This window comes from Amorphotheca resinae, assembly GCF_003019875.1.
Source record: "Amorphotheca resinae ATCC 22711 unplaced genomic scaffold M430scaffold_14, whole genome shotgun sequence".
In the NCBI taxonomy this organism is placed as follows: domain Eukaryota; kingdom Fungi; phylum Ascomycota; class Leotiomycetes; order Helotiales; family Amorphothecaceae; genus Amorphotheca; species Amorphotheca resinae.
This window is the reverse complement of record NW_020194484.1, coordinates 729,744-749,407: the sequence shown is the minus strand read 5'-3', so window position 1 is coordinate 749,407 and position 19,664 is coordinate 729,744. Positions and strand designations below refer to the sequence as shown.

At 50.7% G+C, this 19,664-nt stretch overlaps 9 protein-coding genes across 9 annotated transcripts; 5 read left to right on the top strand and 4 right to left on the bottom strand.

The window, feature by feature from the left end:
* Positions 1-191: 191 nt before the first annotated feature.
* M430DRAFT_148290 (hypothetical protein) lies at positions 192-2,648 on the top strand (the record flags this gene model as incomplete). The annotated part of the gene is made up of 9 exons (XM_024863114.1): positions 192-379; positions 441-517; positions 569-649; positions 699-748; positions 801-1,184; positions 1,249-1,406; positions 1,470-2,124; positions 2,189-2,392; positions 2,455-2,648. 8 exons carry the CDS (start codon positions 192-194, stop codon positions 2,366-2,368), a joined length of 1,773 nt encoding a protein of 590 aa, XP_024716773.1. The 3' UTR covers positions 2,369-2,392; positions 2,455-2,648.
* A 1,916-nt stretch (positions 2,649-4,564) lies between these two features.
* Positions 4,565-5,413, bottom strand: M430DRAFT_110466 (hypothetical protein; the record flags this gene model as incomplete). Its single annotated transcript, XM_024861362.1, has 2 exons — positions 4,565-5,118; positions 5,245-5,413. 2 exons carry the CDS (start codon positions 5,411-5,413, stop codon positions 4,565-4,567), a joined length of 723 nt encoding a protein of 240 aa, XP_024716772.1.
* Positions 5,414-6,516: 1,103 nt separating this feature from the next.
* M430DRAFT_54397 (hypothetical protein) lies at positions 6,517-8,389 on the bottom strand (the record flags this gene model as incomplete). Its single annotated transcript, XM_024868465.1, has 5 exons — positions 6,517-6,819; positions 6,880-7,614; positions 7,667-7,793; positions 7,847-7,989; positions 8,102-8,389. 5 exons carry the CDS (start codon positions 8,387-8,389, stop codon positions 6,517-6,519), a joined length of 1,596 nt encoding a protein of 531 aa, XP_024716771.1.
* Positions 8,390-9,590: 1,201 nt separating this feature from the next.
* On the bottom strand, positions 9,591-12,118 carry M430DRAFT_23268 (hypothetical protein; the record flags this gene model as incomplete). Its single annotated transcript, XM_024864864.1, has 8 exons — positions 9,591-9,674; positions 9,820-10,975; positions 11,028-11,244; positions 11,301-11,466; positions 11,513-11,656; positions 11,715-11,828; positions 11,891-11,898; positions 11,962-12,118. 8 exons carry the CDS (start codon positions 12,116-12,118, stop codon positions 9,591-9,593), a joined length of 2,046 nt encoding a protein of 681 aa, XP_024716770.1.
* Positions 12,119-12,697: 579 nt separating this feature from the next.
* On the top strand, positions 12,698-13,573 carry M430DRAFT_37699 (hypothetical protein; the record flags this gene model as incomplete). The annotated part of the gene is made up of 2 exons (XM_024867170.1): positions 12,698-12,892; positions 12,950-13,573. Coding segments are annotated over exons 1-2 (512 nt in total), but the record flags the coding sequence as incomplete, so codon positions are not given.
* Positions 13,574-13,826: 253 nt separating this feature from the next.
* M430DRAFT_45932 (hypothetical protein) lies at positions 13,827-14,448 on the bottom strand. Its single transcript, XM_024867806.1, has 3 exons — positions 14,421-14,448; positions 14,092-14,357; positions 13,827-14,009 (listed from the first exon to the last, which is right to left on the bottom strand). Exons 2-3 carry the CDS (start codon positions 14,329-14,331, stop codon positions 13,944-13,946), a joined length of 306 nt encoding a protein of 101 aa, XP_024716768.1. The 5' UTR covers positions 14,332-14,357; positions 14,421-14,448; the 3' UTR covers positions 13,827-13,943.
* Positions 14,449-14,616: 168 nt separating this feature from the next.
* Positions 14,617-15,441, top strand: M430DRAFT_148274 (hypothetical protein). The gene is made up of 4 exons (XM_024863113.1): positions 14,617-14,799; positions 14,877-14,924; positions 14,984-14,996; positions 15,067-15,441. The coding sequence occupies exons 1-4, from the start codon at positions 14,797-14,799 to the stop codon at positions 15,246-15,248; spliced, it is 246 nt and encodes an 81-aa protein (XP_024716767.1). The 5' UTR covers positions 14,617-14,796; the 3' UTR covers positions 15,249-15,441.
* Positions 14,855-15,636, top strand: M430DRAFT_193008 (hypothetical protein). Its single transcript, XM_024864047.1, has 3 exons — positions 14,855-14,924; positions 14,984-14,996; positions 15,067-15,636. Exon 3 carries the CDS (start codon positions 15,292-15,294, stop codon positions 15,535-15,537), a length of 246 nt encoding a protein of 81 aa, XP_024716766.1. The 5' UTR covers positions 14,855-14,924; positions 14,984-14,996; positions 15,067-15,291; the 3' UTR covers positions 15,538-15,636.
* Positions 15,637-15,802: 166 nt separating this feature from the next.
* M430DRAFT_148271 (hypothetical protein) lies at positions 15,803-19,524 on the top strand. The gene is made up of 7 exons (XM_024863112.1): positions 15,803-15,972; positions 16,029-16,061; positions 16,114-16,216; positions 16,289-18,391; positions 18,443-18,731; positions 18,781-18,896; positions 18,945-19,524. Exons 1-7 carry the CDS (start codon positions 15,916-15,918, stop codon positions 19,268-19,270), a joined length of 3,027 nt encoding a protein of 1,008 aa, XP_024716765.1. The 5' UTR covers positions 15,803-15,915; the 3' UTR covers positions 19,271-19,524.
* Positions 19,525-19,664: the final 140 nt, after the last annotated feature.

The following is a 19,664-nucleotide window of genomic DNA, read 5'->3' as shown; positions in this document are numbered from 1 at the left end:
TTTTCCCCTTTCAACCTCCTGACAGGCTCGGTTATCAAGGCTGCAGGTCCGCTGCACCTACCCAGTCTCGACGTCAGGATATCGACATCACAATATTAATATCATCAATATCGGCTCTCCGAACTTTTCACTTTTCACCGTGTCACTCGTTTGCGGTGTCTACTCTCGTTCATTTCTCGCCCAGTTCCAAGATGCTATTCTTCTCGTGGGCTGCCCTCTTGGTATCTGGCTGGTGTATTGCTGCTACTGCCGCCGCAGAACTGGAGGCCAGATATCAGCACTATGTTGTCACTGGGACCCATACTGGAGTCGACCAGGCCACTGGTGCAAGACCTGCTAGACGCAATATTCTAGATCTCCAAGAGGACGCCCCATCATGGTAAGAGCCTGCCAGAACAGTTACTTGTCAGCCTACTTGCGGATACTGAGGTTTTCACTAGGTCTCTGTACATCCAGGCACTTGCTGCTATGCAAAGCCTTCCAGAGAGCGATTTGCTTTCATATTACCAGATTGCTGGTAAGTGTCGATAACCACGTTGGAAGAAGTGGTCATCTGAGAACCAAATAGGTATCCATGGCCGACCTTATACCTCGTGGGATAATGTTGCTCAAGGGAACAATTCCCCGATTACTGGCTATTGTACTCATGGTGAGTTAGTTGTCAGGGCGGGAGAGACCAAGAAACTGACAACACCCAGATTCGGTGTTGTTCCTGACATGGCATCGCCCCTATCTCGCTCTCTACGAAGTAAATTATCTCCAACGCCGCTGTTGTTCGATAGTCTAACACTATGCCCTAGCAAGTCCTTGTTGGTCACGTACAGGCAATTGCTAGCACATATGCAACAGCCGGCTCCCAAATATGGCAAACTGCAGCAGACAATTTTCGCGTTCCATACTGGGATTGGGCATCTACCCCTGAAATGCCAGACGTCGTCAATGCCCCGACATTAGCAATCTTGACTCCTTCTGGATATCGGAATGTGAGCAATCCATTGTTGCAGTACAAGTTCCAGAACTTCCCCCTGAGTGAGACCTATTTTCCATCCTCATCGCAGCAAGCCAATGACTGGTACCTGGCCGCCTACCCTCAGACAGTGAGGACCCCTGATACATATGGCGATGGTTCGGATTTTGTTAAAGCAAATAGCGTCCTGGCAAATGGAAATCTCAGGTATCAAGCAGTAAGTAGCCTCTGCTTCTGGTCATGAGAGTGAATCAGGGTTGAACTAACGTTTAGTTGTGAAGTATTATGCACTGACAAAGTCAACGGACTTTGACAACTTTGCCACTCAGATAGCCTGGGGACCCTCTATTGAAAATGTCCACAACTTGGTTCACGTTTCCATCGGGGGAAGCTGGGGGCATATGTCACAGCTTAGCTATTCGTCCTTTGACCCAATCTTGTATTTTCCACTTCCATTCGTTCCTTACACCAGAATACGTCGAACTAACAAATACCTTTAAAGCTGGCTCCACCATGTCAATGTCGACCGCTTCTTCGCTATCTATCAGGCAATGTATCCGAATTCATATCTTACACCTTTCCCTGAAACCTACGGCACTTACACCCTCCAAGGAGGGGGCAAAATCAACGATACCCTCTCCACACCCCTCAAACCATTCTCTACCGATACACGAGGGAGTTTCTATACTTCAAGAGGTTCGCGGTCTCTAAGCACATTCGGCTACTCTTACCCCGGAATCGAAGACTGGAATCACACACCCGAACAACTGCAAGCAAATGTGACTGCACATGTAAACGCTCTTTACGGATCTTCAAACTCGCTCAGTAAAAGGGATGTCCTTGCACCGCGAGCTGAAGTCACAGAATGGAGCGTCACTATCGGCGTTTCTAAATTTGACCTCGGCGGTCTGCGGTTTATCATCCGCATATTCCTTGGCGATATCCCCGAAAATCCATCAGACTGGGCAACGAGCGATGCTTGTGTGGGTTCTTTTGTCATGTTGCCGCCGCCGTCTATAACTGGACCGCTACCTCAGGTTCTGTCGTACAATGAGATTGGTTTAACCGAGGCCTTGAAGGCCAGAGGGTATGATGGACAGGATTTGGCTGCGACAATAAAGTACTTAGAGGAGGGTCTTCAGTGGAGAGTACAGCTGGTAGGGTCTCAATTTCCTTTTGTTTCGTTGTTGGTATTGAGAGGCTTGTTATAACGAGGAACAGATCAATGGCACGGTTGTATCAACAGATCAGCTCAAGACTTTGAGCATCGCGGTTCAGCGGGAAATCGTATCTTTGGCAAGCAGTATCTACGAGCTGCCGACCTATGGAGAAAAGACTATACACCCCGGGATCACCAAAGGGAAAGTTGGTGGGTATTCGCACGAGGTTTGGAGCCGGTAAGGTGAAGTTATTGCAATGTCTGATGTGAGTTTCTACCCCGAATTTTACTTGGTTATAAGGGACTAATTTCTGGATTACTTTGGAAGTGTGAATCCCAGGATATTGACATTGGAGCCACAGTGGAGGAATAGACCATGAATGCCAGGAGCAACACCCAGTAGCCCACTGAAGATAGCCAAGCCAAGAAATAGACTGGTGACGAATTATACATTCATTGATTCTTGTTATTTATATATGCTTCTTTGTATACTACCGCAATAAGGTCTTGGGTAATGGGGGTATGTTTGTCCCAGGCTTCAGTGATTGAGCAGATCAGACGGGCTTCTCGACGTATCACTTTTCCCCGAGTACGTCCTAGTGCCCACGACATGCCCACGTCCCAATGAGGCCGGAAATTAAATCTGTAGGCTAGGTACATCCCTCAAAGATAGTCCCCTCTTTCTTTCTTCAAGACCAATTTTTTTGGTATTTGGTGACTCCTGCATGTTTCAAACATCAACCCATCCATCGCCAACGCCAACGAACATGGGCGATCCAGCACGTGTCTAGTGCCAGGGTTGAATCTTCTTGAGTTAGGTTCAATTGAATTGAATTGGATTAATTCGCATCCTACCTATCTCAACCTTTTTGTAAAATTTATTTTATTTAAGTTTGTTTTGTTTTTTTGGGAGGTGGTTGGAAGGCAGCCAACAATTATACGATAAATAGAGGAAGTGAGGAAGTGAGGATCTTCCATACCAGCCAGCCGTCTTGTGTTGTTCCATGGACTGCGCCACAGCCTCACTCCTACAACTCCCAACTCCCAACTCCAAATCCAACTCCAAATCCAACTCCAACTCTAATCCGCAGCATCAATGCACCAATAGGTTATCGTCAGCAATAGACATCAGGACCATAAATTTGGCAACAGATACATAAGATAGCTTGGACCCTTGACTTGTAGATAGATTAGAATTGGAATTCTCCTTCCCTCCCTCCTTTCCTCCTCTTCTCTCTAGATGGCGAGGAGGGGTGTGGTGAAGAGAAGGAGGAGGGGAAGGAGGGGGAGGGGGTGGGTGGGGATGTGCATTTGGGTGGGTTGGTGATGTGATGTGGTGGGTGGGGGGGGGGGATAATAAGTATTGTGGTTTGATTTGAATTTGAATTTGAGTTCTGGATTGCTGATCTTGAGAGATAAAAAGTCGGGAGAGAGGGAAGGAGAGCGCCAATCTGCATCCCATCCACCAACGGCTATGATATCAGTCTCGCCACGACACGAGCGAATGATTTCTGTACCCGGCTCGCGCAGCGGAATTTCAGTAGTAGTGATTGGAGGACTTATGGGTTGCCTTTTTTGAGTTTTGGGTTTGTTATGGAGCAGCAGGGTGGGGGGAGGAATGGGACGATGGGGAGGTGTGATTTGGTGGGGTGTAGGGCGGCTTTGGGGGGGTTGTTGGATGGTTGTGAGTTCTGCCTACTTTACCCTTTACCTGGCTGGTGTCGATTTCTGAATGAGTGAAAGAGGGATGTGGGAAAGAGGGGGGGGGAACATGTGAAGAGATATGGGGAAATGGACTCATTGACTAACGAGGAGAGAAATAGGTAAATACAATAATTATACAATCTGGGGCACGGCACAAGCTGATGTGCTGGGGTGCGGAACATACAACTACACGATTGGGAACGCGACATCTCCTCTACCTCCGCCTAACAACAACGGGACGCAGACAACACCAGGCGTTCCGATGATTCCCAGCCCGACGGGGAATCCTAATGGGTTGCCTAAGACGGCGAGCAGCAAGAGTGGCGCGGATCTGATGATCGCGAAGGTTAGCGGCTCGTTGATGCTGGGTGTGGCGGGCATCTTCATTTGTTTTCTTTGATGGAAGGGCGTTTGTTTCTGGGAATGATGTTGCGGTCTCAGCGGTCTGTGGTTCGGAGTGAGGGAGGCTGCTTGGATTATTTATTCTTGGATAGGGGGCGTTTTTGATGCGTCGTTGGTATATACCCCCCTGGAGTATTGATTATCATGGAATAGAGAGGAGCAGCAGCCTCCAGAAAACGATGACCTTCTTTGATTATGAATGACCGGGTCTTCGAAGTCAGTGGTTGATGCTCGTATGCTTTTTGGCGCCGTAACTCCAGGTCAAAAGACTGCCCCTTTCCACAAGCGCCCAAGCGCCATGTTACGCTTCCGAGAATAGAAACATCTATATATCAGTCGTCGTCTTCATCCGAGCCGTAGTCCACCAAACCCAGTCCAGCTTTCGGGGCAGCTGGGGATGCTTTAGAGACAGGCGCAGGACTCGAAGTTTTAGACTTCAGATCCGGCTGGTCATCTTGCGGCACGCTCGCAGGCTTCGTCTCCTCGGCCTGCTGCTCCTTCGCGGGAGATGGTGAAGCCGCAACTGCTGCTGGCTCGAGGGTGGACGATGATGATTTCCGGATCTTCACCCCCTTGAGCCCTTCCTTCTCCTTCGCACGTTTCCGTTTCCTGCCCGCTGCAATCCACTGCTCCTCCTCCTTCACTGCCGCTGCCGCCGTCACCTCGTCGGGACTCTGCTCTCCCCCCGCCGCCCGCGCTTTCCTATCCGCCTCCTCCTGCTGCCGCCGGAAGAGCTGCAATCCCTCGGCCGTCTCCCTCCTCACCCGCTCCTCCTCCGCCCTCGTCTTCTCCAGCACCGAGTCCAGAAACTCCACCTCGTCCTCGTCCAGCGCCCGGAACTGGTTCTTTAGCCGGTTGGCCTCCTCAAATGCTTCTTGCTTGGCCGCTATTCCCGTTCAACGCACCCCTACGTGATCAGCCCCGGTGCCCGGCATAGTTGTAGACCTGAAGGGAAGAGAGGGGATTTCGAAATTCGGGGTAAAAAAAGGGGGGAGAAGTGCCGGGGGAATACCTTTGTTGGCTTCGAGAACCTCGTACAGACTCCGCCCAGAGGATTGCTGCTGGGCTTCGGCGGCTTTGCGCGCCCGGTTGGCGTCAATCTCGGCTTGCGCTGCGAGCCATTCATCACTGCGCTCGATGGGCGCATCGGTGGTTCCGCCTGATACAAAGCCGGAAGACATGGCTGCTAGTTTGCAGTTGGAATTGGTCGTGCGGTCATGGCCGTTCTTTTCGTGATGTTCGGACGAGGCTCCAATGGTGGTGTGCGTTTATGTAGTTATAGATGCACATCGTACAGGGGAGACGTCTATTGATCAATTTGATAAATAGACGCAACCTCTCCCCATCCATATCATCCTCCTGATCATCGCAGGTACAGAATATAGCAAAGTCTTATGTTGTAGAAATCTATCTACAAAAGATCTTCAAGTACCCTCGCCGTTCCAGGAACACAAGAGCATAACGTTTTCATAAGTTTTCAACTCCCATATACAGCCTCCATTACTATTGACTTGACGACTCAGTAGGTATCTCAGGAGTCCACCACATCCATGTATTCCATACTTACCTAGCCGACATCAGGAATCTCATCCTTCCACTACAGTATCAGCGAGCAAGAATAAATGGATGTGCACCTAGATAACAGGGCATTTATCCAGACCACTCTCTTCTCCTCGGGTCTCTACTACAACACGGAGCACTCCCATACCAATCGATACTGAACCACATCTCCAAACCCCTAGCTTTGTTTTCCCTACTTAACGCACCAGCTTGAACTCTTCCTTCTGTATTCCTATAGTAGGTAAGGTAGTCATCAATCATACCTTGGACGGCTGAGCCCTAGAGGAATATACCTGGGTACCTTAAGCGAATACTACCCAAGATCAGATCGTACGAAACAGACCCCTGTCTATCAGCCCCGGGATCAGCCCAACAGTTTAATCCCTAATCCCTAATCCTTGTCTTTGTGGCTGGCTGGCTGGCTGGTGGCATGTCACTACTAATTGCGCGGGGATGTTGGATCTCCCGTTTCAAAACCAGATAAGCACTAAGCAATGGAAATCAATCATGTCGTTCCGCTCCCCGCTTCCTCTTTCACGTGTTGATTCCATTACTCGGTCCACTTCGGGCGCGCCTCCCCCGGGGAAAATTTGGGGCTGCGGTATGTGGAGAGAAAGAAGCGCAGTTATGTCAATCAGGAATCAGGAATACAATTAGTTCTATGCCCTTCTCTCTAATATCGCGGATGGAACACCGCCCCCGCCCTCGCGGCTTCTGCCATTATTTAGAGACCATTATTGGCACATGTGAAAACGCCCCCGACAGTTCCTGCGTCGTAGCTATCAATGATGCTCTGCACGCTGGCATACGTGCCGGCCCCCAGGAAGAATAGCCCGATGAAGATAATGACGATGTTCAAGGCCAGCATTGAATAACCGTACAAGGACTGTTCCCGGAGCCAGTTGACCCCGCCATCGACTCTCCTCATGCGGATGTACGCCACGCCCCAGAAGATGAACCCGAAGAAGGAATCAAAGAGGGAAGACATCAAGGACAGCAGATCAGAGAAGAACGGGATGACTTCAGCCTAGGATGGTTATCAGCAACTGCGCTATCAGGAGAGGGGATGAGCCGTGGGGACACGTACAATAATGAAAGCGCCAACCCAGGTTGCCGCAAGGATCGCAGCCCAGGCGGACCAGCCGACGACCGTATGGCTCGTTTTATGCCGGGTGCCCTCGAAAACGCGGAAGAAGATGAACCGCGCCGAGACCGAGGCGTAAAGGACGCCAAGGAAGATCAAGGTTGGGATCATGAACGAGAACGACACTTTCTTGTAGACTTCATTACCAAGAGATCCGAATGCAGGGGCCGTGTTGTACTGATTTCCAGTGTAGGCGTAGACGACAGCACCGATAACGCTGAAAACGATGATTTCGCATATCGTCACGGCCCAGAGCGCCTTGGGGAAATCATGGGGATTCTTCATTTCGGCAATGAAACTGGGGAGGGTGATCTGCCCGATGAAAGTATACGCGATGTTCAGGAAAGCATTCATTCCTGCAACAAAGGTTGTGCCACTGACGGGAACTGCGGTCACAATCGGCTCACCACCATGGATTCCAGTCACAGGGTCGACATAATTAGGGTCGGGATTGTAGCCGGCGGGGTGGGCTTCGATCCCGGCAAAGATGGCAGCCAACAGGACGGAGATGAATGTGAAGAACGCGGATCCAGTTCCAAGTTTGGAGAGAGCACTAAACGTCCTTGGAAGTGAGAAAACCCAGCAAATAATCGCAGCAATGACGGCAAAGACGATAGTGCATTGACTGTGATTACTGATTGTGTTGAGGTACTTGGCGCTTACTAGAACGTGTAGACCCTGCGACTTGTGAATACACAGGAGTAGAAAAGTATTGGGAGGGTGAACAAACCTGGATGAAGGTGTTGTTCAAGACAAACATGATAGCAGTGAGATACCACGCCCACGTTTTCCCCCAGAAAAGCATCTGCCCAATATCACACACATCTCTGACTTCAGGGTGTCGAAGACAGAATTCCCTGAGGGGGTGTTAGTGCTACGTCCGGTTTCTGGCAAGAGAGAATCTGCTCACCAGACGACCAAAGACGTATATAGAACCAGTGCAGCAATGACAACCGTCATGATGATACCTGGGACGAGACCAAGGACCGAATAGGAGTAGGGGAAAGACATGATAGCCAAGCAAATGTACTCCGAGAAGAGTAGAGCGGCTGTCTAAATTCGGGGTTAGAAATGGATCCAAGAGTCGCATAATTGATCAATCAATCGCTAATGGCGCATTTGAGACACCAGAATGTCTCGCATGATCGGATGGATTAAGACTTGCCTTTGGCCAACTGCAGGTTCTGTATTGAATGGCATTTCCGGCCTCCAATTCAATCTGCTTCCCCAAGATATCCGAGCCGGAATCATCGCTCCCGAAGTCGTATCCTCTCAGATGGGGCAATACGGGGGCGATTCTAGCACCGGCGGCCCTGTTGCTCGTCCCAAATCTACCCCTCGTGGCTCTCTCGGTGTCGAGATTAGGGTCGCTCCCCAGGCCGGCAGGTTCTTTAGAGTCAAGGTCATTGTTGTTTGCGAAATCCAGCGACGCATGGTCCTTTTCTAACGCCATTTTCGGGAGGGGAAATGGATGATTGGGGAGGAGTAGACAGGTTGAGAGCTGAGAGGCTGGCGGAAATGCATTAATGAGCGGATGCGAGATTCTGAAGCTGAAGCTGAGGCTGGTAGGGGTCCAAAGGACACTGCGCGCGGATCGAGGAAGATGCTAAGATCTCGCTGGCAGTATAGACGGGGCCGCGAGAGAGAGCTGTCGACACGGGCACTGCGTTATCAGGATCAAGAGGTATGTATATACCTGATACCTGACGTATACAAGGTAGGTAGAGATAGGTAGGTAGGTATCCAGATATGTAAGGTATATATGTATATGTATATATATAAAGATATATATGTGTGAGTCGAATTGGACGGCCAATGGAAGGATGCTGTTGGAACTGGGGGTGGAATGGAGGAGGGAGACGATGGATGATGAATGAAGGATGGTGTGAATGGCGAGTGATAGATGATGGATGATGAACTGCTGGAGAGAAGTACCTGTGCAGCTACAATGCCGAACCGTAGTTATCGGGCAGGGAATCAAGGACTGCATCGGCGCGCCCGATTATTGCTCCGGCCGTGATAGGCGGGGCGCCTCTCCACACTGAGGGAAGCCGAGGCCGCCTTAGGCTAGACCGGCACAGGGTCTGGCCGCGCCGCGTGCACAAGCATTTCCTAATGGGGCAGTAAACATGACGATGACGGACGGCGGGAATCTGGAATATTCCAACAGCGGAATAGCGGGGCGGAGCGGTGCATATCCTGCATATCCTGCGGCGACCTAGGCCGTGTTCAGCATGCCTCAGGCCCCAAGGCCGCCCATAGCAGCGTCCAGCACTTGGCATTCTGACATACTGCCCACAATTAGTAAGGACTGCTAACCATAGGCCCGCCGGGTGGTGTGGAAATCTCTGCATGGGTCTCCATACATAACGGTCATCGTTTCACCACGCCGGCGAAACGGATCAGAAGGAAGTCAAAGGACTGATTTTGCACTGCGGCGCGAAGACTGAATCCGCAATGACGTGCTCTCAGCCCGGGAGCACGACATCCTCCATCATGCCATGGCCTCTGCGCGCCTAATGCAAGGGACGTGGTGCGGGGTGGCACGTGACCACCGGCCTCTCCGAGCAGAAAGGGAAAGTGCGGTGCTGTGCTACCTCTTTTCATTGGTTCCGACTCTACTACATACCTTACCTTACCTACAACCTCTTCTTCTACCTGTTGGCGAGTTCAATCGCCTTCGCCGCCGCCTCCTCGAAGTCATCAAAGGCGTGCAACGGGAGGCCACTCTCCGCAATCTACGTCGTCCAATGGTCAGCATACGCATACGAGGATTCCATGCTAACAATCCCTCCCCAGGCTACGGGAGAGAGCGGGATGCAAGAGGAAAGAGGGGGGGCGGGGGAAGGGGAAGGGGAAGGGGAAGGGGAAGGGAAAACCCACAATCTTCTGTCCTTCCTTCTCGTTCGTCCCACGGATCCTCACCACCACCGGCAGCCTCATCTCCAGCTCCTTGAACGCGAGCAGGACCCCGTTCGCGATCATGTCTCCTAGGGTCAGCCCCCCGAAGATGTTAACAAAGATGACCTTCACTCGCGGATCTTGCAAGATCACTTGGAAGCTCTTCTTGACAGTTTCGCTCGTCGCCTTCCCACCCGTGTCGAGGAAATTGGCCGCTTTCCCTCCCGCGTCAGCTAACGCGTCCACCGTATTCATAGCTAGTCCAGCCCCATTGACCAGGGTGCCAATGTTTCCATCCCCTGCCAGCTTGATATACACAATCCCATCCTTTTCAGCCTCCAATTCTTGGGCATCTTCGTCTTCAGTACGGCGTAGAGCATGGACATCTGCTTGGCGTTTAGTGCTTCGAAAGGCTGCGTCGTCGAACCCAAAATGGGCCCCGACAACCTTGACGTCACCCGCCTGCTCGACGATCGTGGTCTCGAGCAGGAAAGCTTCCTTCTGCATGAAGAGATCAACCAGACCATTTATCACCTTTAGTAAGGACTCTTTCGCGGATTGGTCAAGCTGCAGATACTCAGCTATTTCCTGCGTGCTGCTTGGATCGAAACCCTTTCTGTAGTCGAAAGGGAATTTCTTGGCTCCGACATGAGGCTGCTCTGGGTCACTTGCCGGGGAAGCAATGATACAGGGTGAGAGGTTTTTCCGGTCAATGCCAACAGCAAGAAGTCGCTTGTTGCCCTGTCCTGAGTACTCTGATACGTTAATGTTGCTTTCTCGAAGCAGATTAAGCGCGAGATTCTCTCTTATGTATAAGTTCCGCTTGTGTACCATAGTTGAAGGCCTTAGAGCCTGGGATCTTGTTGTTGGCCGAATTCTTCGACTGATCGTGTGCATGCTTCGCCGTTGCGAAGCTCCAGGAGTAGCCGATCGAGTACTGCCTGGTCTGTAGTTACTTAACAGGCCTTTCATCGCTTCCCCAAATTTTCCAGGGTGGTTAACAATAGTGACACCTGCATCTTCCAGGTGCTTAACCTTCGTCAATGCATCGGGCTCTCCCGGCAGGACGAAAGCGCCCGCATGACCCATGATTCGACCTGGAGCTGCACGAACACCGCCAATGAGTGCAGCGATGGGTCTGGACCAATGTTGTCAGATTTGTGACATCGAATTTTGAAGAAAGGGCATACTTAGGATTGGGTGTGCGCTTCCTGTAATCCTTGATCCATTCTGCAGCGTCCAACTCCGCTGTCCCTCCAATCTCACCTATCAAGAGGATTCCTTCGGTATCATCATCGTGCTCAAAGACCTTCAGGCCGTCCACAAAGTTAGTACCAGGCAAGACGTCACCCCCCACACTGATGCATAAACTTTGGCCTAGCCCGGCTCTTGTTGTCGATGCCACAGCTAGGTATGTAACTTTAGCAAGCTGCATTATATCAGTTCCAATGCGGCTTACTTACATTCATAGCTGAGCGTTCCTGATTTAGCAACAATGCCTACACGGCCGGGCATAAAACATGGGAGTGGTTGAAACCCAATTCTACACTTGCCAATAGCAGAGATGATTCCGGGCGCATTGGCACCGACTAGTCGACACTTCGACTGGGTTTTTAACATTGAGTGTATCTAATGCTTTTAGTTACCAATCAATTGAGCTAATCTTGAGCCATACCCTCAACATATCATGAACAGGGATATGTTCAGCAACCGCCACGATGAGAGGAATTTCTGCCTCGATTGCTTCCTCGATGGCGCCAGGAGCTTGGTGAGCCGCCACATAGATCCCTGTTGCATCTGGTTTGAGTTTCTCCATTGCCTTGGAAGAAGGGGTCTGCGTCAGCGTGCAGCCTAGGCGCAGGATAGAGCCCACTTACTTCCCGAACGGTGGGTAATAGGGGAAGGCCAAGATGCTCTCCATTTTTACCAGGTGTCACTCCGCCAACTATGTTGGTTCCCCACGCGAGCGATTCTTTTGCATTTGCTGTAGCCTTTGAAGAGGGTTGGGTCAATATACAATGCTAGGAACCGGGCTTCCCATAGCAGGACTCACTTGTCTCCCTAAGCCTTGTGTTAGTCGGTTGTGCTAAGAAGTGGAGGCCTTAGCCATATACATATCCCTACCGGTGAACCCTTGGAAAATAACACGGGTATGAGCGCCAATTTTCAGGTTTGCAATTGTATCCTCATATGAACAATGACGAGCCGAAGTACTGAAAGATGATACATGGATATGCTTCAGAGGTGCAGAGCGACCCCGCACGCGCAGCTGCCGAATCATGGCTGGCAAACTCAAGAAACCAAGCAAGAAGTCCCAGCTCACTGCCTAGAAATCAAGAGGGACGTGCAATAGCAAATAGAAATGTGCCTTCTCTGAACCTTGGCCGGCCAGAGGGATTGTATATAGAGAATCAAGTTACGAGCAGAGCTGGAGGAGGAAGAAATAAGGTTATATGTACCAAAGTCCGCAACCGGCAATACGGATAGGGAATAACACGAAAGGCTCTACCTCCCCTTACCTAAGCCGCATATTAACAGGAAGAGCATTGGCTCCACCCACCGGCAAGTCAGAGACAGCTCGGACTTGAGCGCGCGTCAAGAGGACGAGGACGATACAACATCATGCGGAATTATAACAGACTGTCCGCCCGTGATCTCGCATGCGGTTCATCTCTGCCGGGCGGGTGATGTAAGGAAAAGCAGCGTACCGCCAGTACCTGCTACCTGCCCAGGCACTCCGCCCGTTTGTGCCTATGGGCCCAATCGCCGTCTATTTAGCCTACGTGGTCAACCCCACAGTGGCTGCGTGGAAGCTCCGCACAGTTCGAGAACTCCTGCGAGTCTTCGATTGCGTCCAAGTATAAGAACTTGCTATACGACTCGTCCAGGACCACCGGCCTCGCGGTTTGAGTACCAAGGGACATCGCTTGATCATTCGAATAATACCCATTCGACTATATACAATACCCCTTTGTTCTCGGGCGACCGAGAGCAAGATTCTAACACCCGCTGCAACTCTCTTTCATCTGCTTCAGCATGTCCGCAGCGCCCCAAGGTTCGTCGTGGACTCTTCTCTCCCCAGTTACGTCCTCTCTCTGACTCCAAATCGCAGAACTCGAATCATCCCTGGCCAAGCTGTCTATAGACCCGCAGCCCTCGAAATCATCATCCGCCTTCAAGAAGAAGCAGCAAGCCGTCGCTGACTCCTGGGAAGATGAGGAATCCGACTCGGGGGAGGACACAGACCGGCCCATCTCTCCGCAGCAATCCAAAGACTACCCGGCGGCCCCGCCTCCCACGCCCATTTCTCCCTCGACCTCGACTTCCGAATACGAGAGCTTCATAAACCCTTATGGATACAGCCCCGATGCGAGTCCCAGTGCGAGGAGCGAACGACCGGGTGCGAGACCACAGAAGACAGATGCGGTGGCCAAGAGGATGATTGCAGGGGCATTGGGATTGAAGGCTCCTAAGAAAACCGAGGAGCAGAGGGCGTATGATAGGGCTGTGAAGGAGAAGGAGATGAAGAGGAGGAATTTGGAGAAAGAGGCCGCCGCTAGAGCGAAGGAGGAGGCCGAGAAGGCTAAGGCCGCTGTGTGGAGTGATTAGGCGTCAACGTTGAGTGTGAAGTTTAGGGCACGTACGGGCTTCCCGGTTTGGTAATACCTTAATGCATACGGCGGCGTTTGGGGGTAACTGGTATGGTGGCGTACTGGGAATTGCTGGGTGAGGGGCCTTTGATGATTTGGAAATAGTGAGCACCTATTACAGATTATTGAGTAAAAGCATTATTCGTAAGGTAACTTATAGTCCATCTTCTGGGCAGCATATTCATTCACAAGGAAGCCCTCGGCATACAAGAGCGCGATAATATGGCAGAGGTAGTCTGGATTCTTGAGCAAAAAAGATGCCTCTGACTGCCTAGTCTCAAAGCCTCTCATGTCCCGTGGGAGCAAGCTACGCCGTCACGCCGAAAACGAGAACCCCTTCCGAAAGTTGCCCAGACCATAGTATATCCCAATCGTCATCACCCTTGGGTCCTCTCCTTTGTCCCATCCCCTCAAGAGTGTCTGCCACGGTTGCGCATGTCGTCGTTATTCCTGTACTTAATTCGCGCCACCACCGATCTGCTCCTGGTGGACCTCGAGAGTGTCACCATCCTGCATATCCAGCTATTGAGAATCACGTCAGCTCTGATACCTAGCAAGGTTGATACGCCCCAAAATGTGACGTATGAGAAGCAAATGCACCCACCGAATCTGGACTGTCGGTAGCCTGGACGCGACTACCATCGAACAGGAAGCGGACCGAGTTGGGAGCCTTGCCCTGTCTCTCGCAGAAAGCGTCCATCAACTTCTTCAGGGCCGTGGTGCGCTTGATTTTGAAGAACACTTCGTTGTTGTTATCGGTTACTTTGATGTTGAGATGTTCGGACACGGCTTGGCCTTCAGGCTTCTCGCCGGCGGGGCTTCCGCCATTCTCGTCACCAGACATTTTGGGGCTGCGGGGTCCTGGAGTGGCTTGTGGGTTTTAGTGACATCCGATAAGGTAGAGGGGAAGGGGAGGATATAGGCTGAACTTACGACAGTCTAGTCAACCAGGTACTGTGGGTGCGGAGGAGTTGTAGGCGATTGGGAGAGATCGGTGGTGGGAGAGGTTGTGGTTGTAGTTATAGTTGTAGTGGGGAGGGCAGCGAGGGGGACGTCTAGGTAATTCACTCGCTGCGCTACTGTAAAAAGGTAACGAAGCGAGCTTTCTGGAATTCTGAGGCTTGATAGTGGCAAGCAACACCGTCCTCCTTCCCAACATTGGACGGTCATTGTTTGCTTTGCTTTGCTTTGCTTTGCCTTGCCGCTTGAGCATTGAGGGACTCACACGCGCAAAGGCATTTTCTTTCAAAGAGAGGGAGAGGGTGGAAGATACTCTAGGCAAGAGGGGATTCAAGAAACGTCCAAACAAATGGTGTGCTCATACTCTTCTTTACATCATCTAGAAAACTCCAGATTGCTCATATTATATTCATATTCGTTTTCATACAGGCTCCAAAGGATGATTTATCAACGGATCCGCCGTGCCATTCTCGAGCAGTATGTTATTCCTTTGTCCACTCATAACCCTCTACGCAACAGGCGCTGACCCTCCCAAGTGTGCTATCCAGGGTCAGGACCACCACACCTCCCCTCATGCATGCGGATAGATGTGGTTGGGAAACAGCTGACAACTTTCTAGACTGCCTAGCCAAGAACTCTTACAATGAAGCCAAGTGCAGATCACAGGTTGATGCCTTGTACGAATGTTGCAACCGGTTCTACGAAAGATTTGGCGATGATGCACAGAGTGCAAGTTGCCCGAAGCCGAATCTGCTGAGGCTGAAGATGAAGCAAAGGGCGGAAGAGGTTGGCTCTAAGTGAGCTGGCAACAGATCACCTGGAAATCCACAATGTTGCCAGATCCATGTACATAGCCTTTTCTTCCTCGTCACTGGGCGCAAATTTCCCAGTCAGACTCCTCTTACTCTACTTAATGTATCCCAGATTTCCTCAGCTAGGTAGAGATCATCTATGTAAGCTAGGTAGAGATCATCTATGTATACCTATATGTGGTACCTATCTTGTAACCCTTCAAGTTTACTGCCCACCCTCAAGCCGGTTAAGGTCAGGGGACATGAACAGGAAGAGTGTTTTCTCTTGGCGATCATGAGCGCGCAGAGAGATCCGATGGACCTGAACAAGCAATGATGGTTACTCCATAGAGGAGGCTTATTCCGAGACTCTAATTAGATGGCCGATGACATTATGTGAAAAAAGAAGAGACTTTCAAAGAGAGAGGCGAGGTCTTTATATATGGGTTTGACGCGCTACCGCCTTCGCTTAGCGAGGTAGCGTTGGCACCTGAGGCAGCAAAGGCATCCCCGTACCTGTTGTCGCGTAGTCGTGCATTCTTTTGGGTCCTGTACAAAGTATATCCAGATCCAGATGCTGCCCGAAAGCTCAATGTTGAGGGTTCAACGACCGCGAAGCTCACTCCAATCCTGATTACAACAAGCTCTAGGATATCATTTGCAGCTTCTCTACTGCGATGGCGCCCATGACGCGAAACAATGCGCTCGTGCCTCGCACCAATGGTCCACCCCTAGTAAGACGATTCTTCTCAGTTCCCCTGTGGACGAGCTGACGTTTTGGTCTCCCTAGATTTCCCACGAGGCGAGCTGGCAATTTGTTGGGGTATGCGTCGCAGATACTTGTCCTCTTACCTGATTGCTGATTCTGATGGTAGCAGTCACAGTCCGAGACGGCTTTGGAGCGAGAGGCTTCAGAAGAGCCAGTCTCATCGTACGATGAGGCAGAAATGACCTCAGATATCGATGATGAAGCAGCCGGTTAGTCAAGGTTTCCGCAGTGCTCTTCTTCTACGGGCTCGTTTGAAACGTCAGCTAATGCCAATAATCCAGACGACGAGAGCCGGGCCCAACTCGAGGGTTCGGAAGATCACGAGGATATTCTACATCCCCTTCGCGAAGCTGCAAACCGTGTCGGGCGCGAGGTCGAAAGATTTGCGGAAGTCCTGGATGGGTACAACCCTTTGAGGGCCACGGCGAAAGAAGAGAAGCACGAAATGACCATCGATCTCATTGATTTATACCACGGCATTGCTTTGGACACTCTTGAACGCTTACGGGAGCAGCATGCCGCAGAGCGACGTAAGAGGGATGGTCTAAGATGGAGGAAGAAAATGCGAGGGTTCAAAATCGCACAGGACGATGATGAGATCGAGATAGAGGATTCAGATGAAAGGCCCTATGGAGAACCAAAGACAACTTTGGAAGATCTTGAGCGATGGGAACAAGAAGCCCAGACCTGGGACCTTTTGCGGCGACTTGTTCATCTTCGATTTCCACCACCTGGATCAGCTGAAAATGCTAATAAATCGTTATCGCGACATAAAGCACTCCATCAATATTCCACCGAGCGGGAGGTGTGGGAGAATTTCCTCGAGGAAGATGGAGTTGCGCTTGAGCGCAAAACTGTCTTGCAATGGCTGAAGGACACGGCTGAAGAATCAGGAGAAGATATCGATGTCTTAGTTCAGGATCTGCAACAAAATGCGGAGAGGGGGGATATCATCGCTCATGGATGGCTCCATACGAAGGCGGCGATTAAGAACCAAAAAAGAATCCACGTCTGGCCCCAAGCACTTGATCCTGCGTCACCAGAAGTGCAAAAGGTACATATGAATTCTTCCAAGACAGAGCCCTTGATCACCCAATTGGATCCAGATGCCATGACCAGACAGAACCGAAAATTGGAGGCTCAAGATGAGTATTTCGAACGGTCAATCTGGTTAGGGTGCTACGAGATGCTGCGCCGGGGACGAAGCGCTGCTGATATCAGGGAATGGTGCATGGAGCGCACCGAGGTTTGGAGAGCAGTCAGCATGTCTGGTCTTCCAGATGAGAAGCCCGTCGACGATGACGAAACCGGGAACCCAGCATCCAGTGTTCTTTGGAGACGAATGTGCTTTGCTTTGGCTCGTAAGGGCGGAGGGGATGAATACGAGCGAGCAGTCTTCGGGATCCTCAGCGGTGACATCTCAAGCGTCGAAGCTGTATGCAGGTCATGGGACGACTTTGTATTCGTGCACTACAACGCTTTACTGAGGTCACAGTTCGACAACTATCTTCAAAAACTGTACCCCGAACGCGCAGTGGCCGGCCAATTTGGGATCTTTGATGCTGTTCAATTTCATGGCGACCCAAAGACTGCCGGGGAGAGGCTTATCGAATCTTTAAAGACAGATCGTCGAACATCCGCGGAGACCTTCCAGCCGATGAAGATGCTACAAGGAGTCTTGATCGCCAACCAATTTGACAAATTCATCTACCAGCAGGGGCTCGCTCTCTCGAAGTTTGCTAATGCGAATGGGCCGTCGAATCTGATCCCAGCAACTAAGGAGCAACCTGAAAATGAGGATATCAATAGATACATTGCTCTAGATGACCACGATAGCCTGAGAGTCCTCACTCATATTCTGCTCGTTTTTATGAGCCTTGGAGTTGACCTGGGAGGGGCGTACCGTCAGACTATCATCGAAAACGTCATCGTTTCTTACATTAGCTTTCTTCGACTTGCTGGTAAGGAGGAGTTGATACCTTTATACTGTTCGCAACTTTCTGGAAACAGAAGATACGCCACTCTCAGCAGAAACCTTATCGATGTAACCGATCCTGAACAGCGAATCACACAGATCAGACTCATGAGAGAGTTGGGTCTAGATGTACAAGAATTCGTTAAATTCCAGTCTCGATATCTCTTTGCTGATCATCCGGATAATAACGATGGATATCCCGCCACTGGCAATTTCAAGCTTTTGGAAGACGTACCGGGACCTAGTGGGCCGGGACGGAAGCTCAGGAGGGATTTCTTCGGTGACGACGCGGACAAGGTCGAGAGAGTTGATATGCTCTTCATTAGAAGCTTGGAGTGGTATTTGCTTGTTGATGGACTCTGGAGCGAGACTTTTGTTTTTGGCACTATGCTCTACTTACGATTCTTCAGTGAGTAGACACCGCCGTCTCTGCGCCCACGACATTGCTAACGTTAGTCAGAGCACATGCATCTTACAGCAGCTCGCTTGCTAGCCTCAAGGGTATCTAGCTCGGATATCGCAAAGAGCAAAACACCAGCAATACTGGGAGTGAGTGTTGACTTCGCCAATCTAGAGTCGGAGGGCGTGGATGAGGACTTGACCGAGGTTCTGGATGGATCAGCCGAACAAAAGAGGCTCCTGAGAAAGCATCTGCTTGCAGAGGCGAAGACTTTCAGAGAGCTTGAGACGCTTATTGAGTCCTTGGACAATATGGAGACAGTCACTAGCATGGGCGATTTGCTGCACGAGTATGTTCAAAAACCCCCCAAACAATCACTTACTAACCTTTCGACACAGACAATCTTCGCCGAAATGGCAGAAGGGTTGGAAGCAACAACTGGCCAGAACCATTCAACCGACTAGAGTTTCAGTACAACCACTGCTAAAGGGTTGGTTGCTTACAAGCCAGCAAGGTAAATAACCAGTTCCCATGCTATCAGAACCTTGCTCACACGATGTAGAAGAAGAACAGTTCCGACTTCTGAGAGAAGCATACCTGCCTGAGACCATACTAGCTTACGTCCACACCTTACGATTTGCAGGGTCCATCTTATCCCGCGACCTTCTCATGGAGTGTATGGACCTGTCTGCTCTTATTGCCGAGGAAGGTTCCGATTTGTTGGATATCTTCATCAAAACAGGACGAGCGCAAGAACTGGTCGAAGCTTTTGCACATGCAGGAAAAACCCTCCTGGTTACTACCTCGATCAAAGGAAGCACTGGGGCGAGAAGCAAGAAGCTGAGAGCAAAGGGATGGACGCCGGATATCTGGAGCGTGAGATCATAGACTGAGAACGCTCTATCTAGACTCTGTATATTGGTGACGGGGAAGGAATCGGACAAGACAGGGCTCGTTGGACAGGAGTACTCAACGGGGAACATGGGGGCTATCAAAAGTTGACCTTGTTCAGGGATCACAGCGGTGGCCAATGTATGATACCAGTGCGTTAGGAGGGACCTGATTCTGCTAACGTAGTCGACCAGCTAAAATGGCTGATCTTGTCACTCTTACGAAGTTCCATGACTGTGCAACCTCCCTTGCTCGTTAGATGTTTGTGTGTACCGTATACTCATGAAGATAAGCAGCATAGGTAGATACAAACCAGCCAATACGCCCTTGCACATTTGCGGCTGCGCCTAGGTATATACGAGCGGCCCAAGTCTGCATATATGAATGTAAA

Excerpts from the sequence above, each read along its gene's own strand:
- M430DRAFT_148271 (XM_024863112.1), top strand. The coding sequence starts at position 15,916 with ATGGCGCCCATGACGCGAAACAATGCGCTCGTGCCTCGCACCAATGGT. Across the intron at positions 15,973-16,028 it reads GCACCAATGGTCCACCCCTA|ATTTCCCACGAGGCGAGCTG; the intron begins GTAAGACGATTC and ends TGGTCTCCCTAG. Across the intron at positions 16,062-16,113 it reads CGAGCTGGCAATTTGTTGGG|CAGTCACAGTCCGAGACGGC; the intron begins GTATGCGTCGCA and ends TTCTGATGGTAG.
- M430DRAFT_193008 (XM_024864047.1), top strand. The coding sequence starts at position 15,292 with ATGTACATAGCCTTTTCTTCCTCGTCACTGGGCGCAAATTTCCCAGTC.
- M430DRAFT_45932 (XM_024867806.1), bottom strand. The coding sequence starts at position 14,331 with ATGTCTGGTGACGAGAATGGCGGAAGCCCCGCCGGCGAGAAGCCTGAA. Across the intron at positions 14,010-14,091 it reads CTACCGACAGTCCAGATTCG|CTGGATATGCAGGATGGTGA; the intron begins GTGGGTGCATTT and ends GATTCTCAATAG.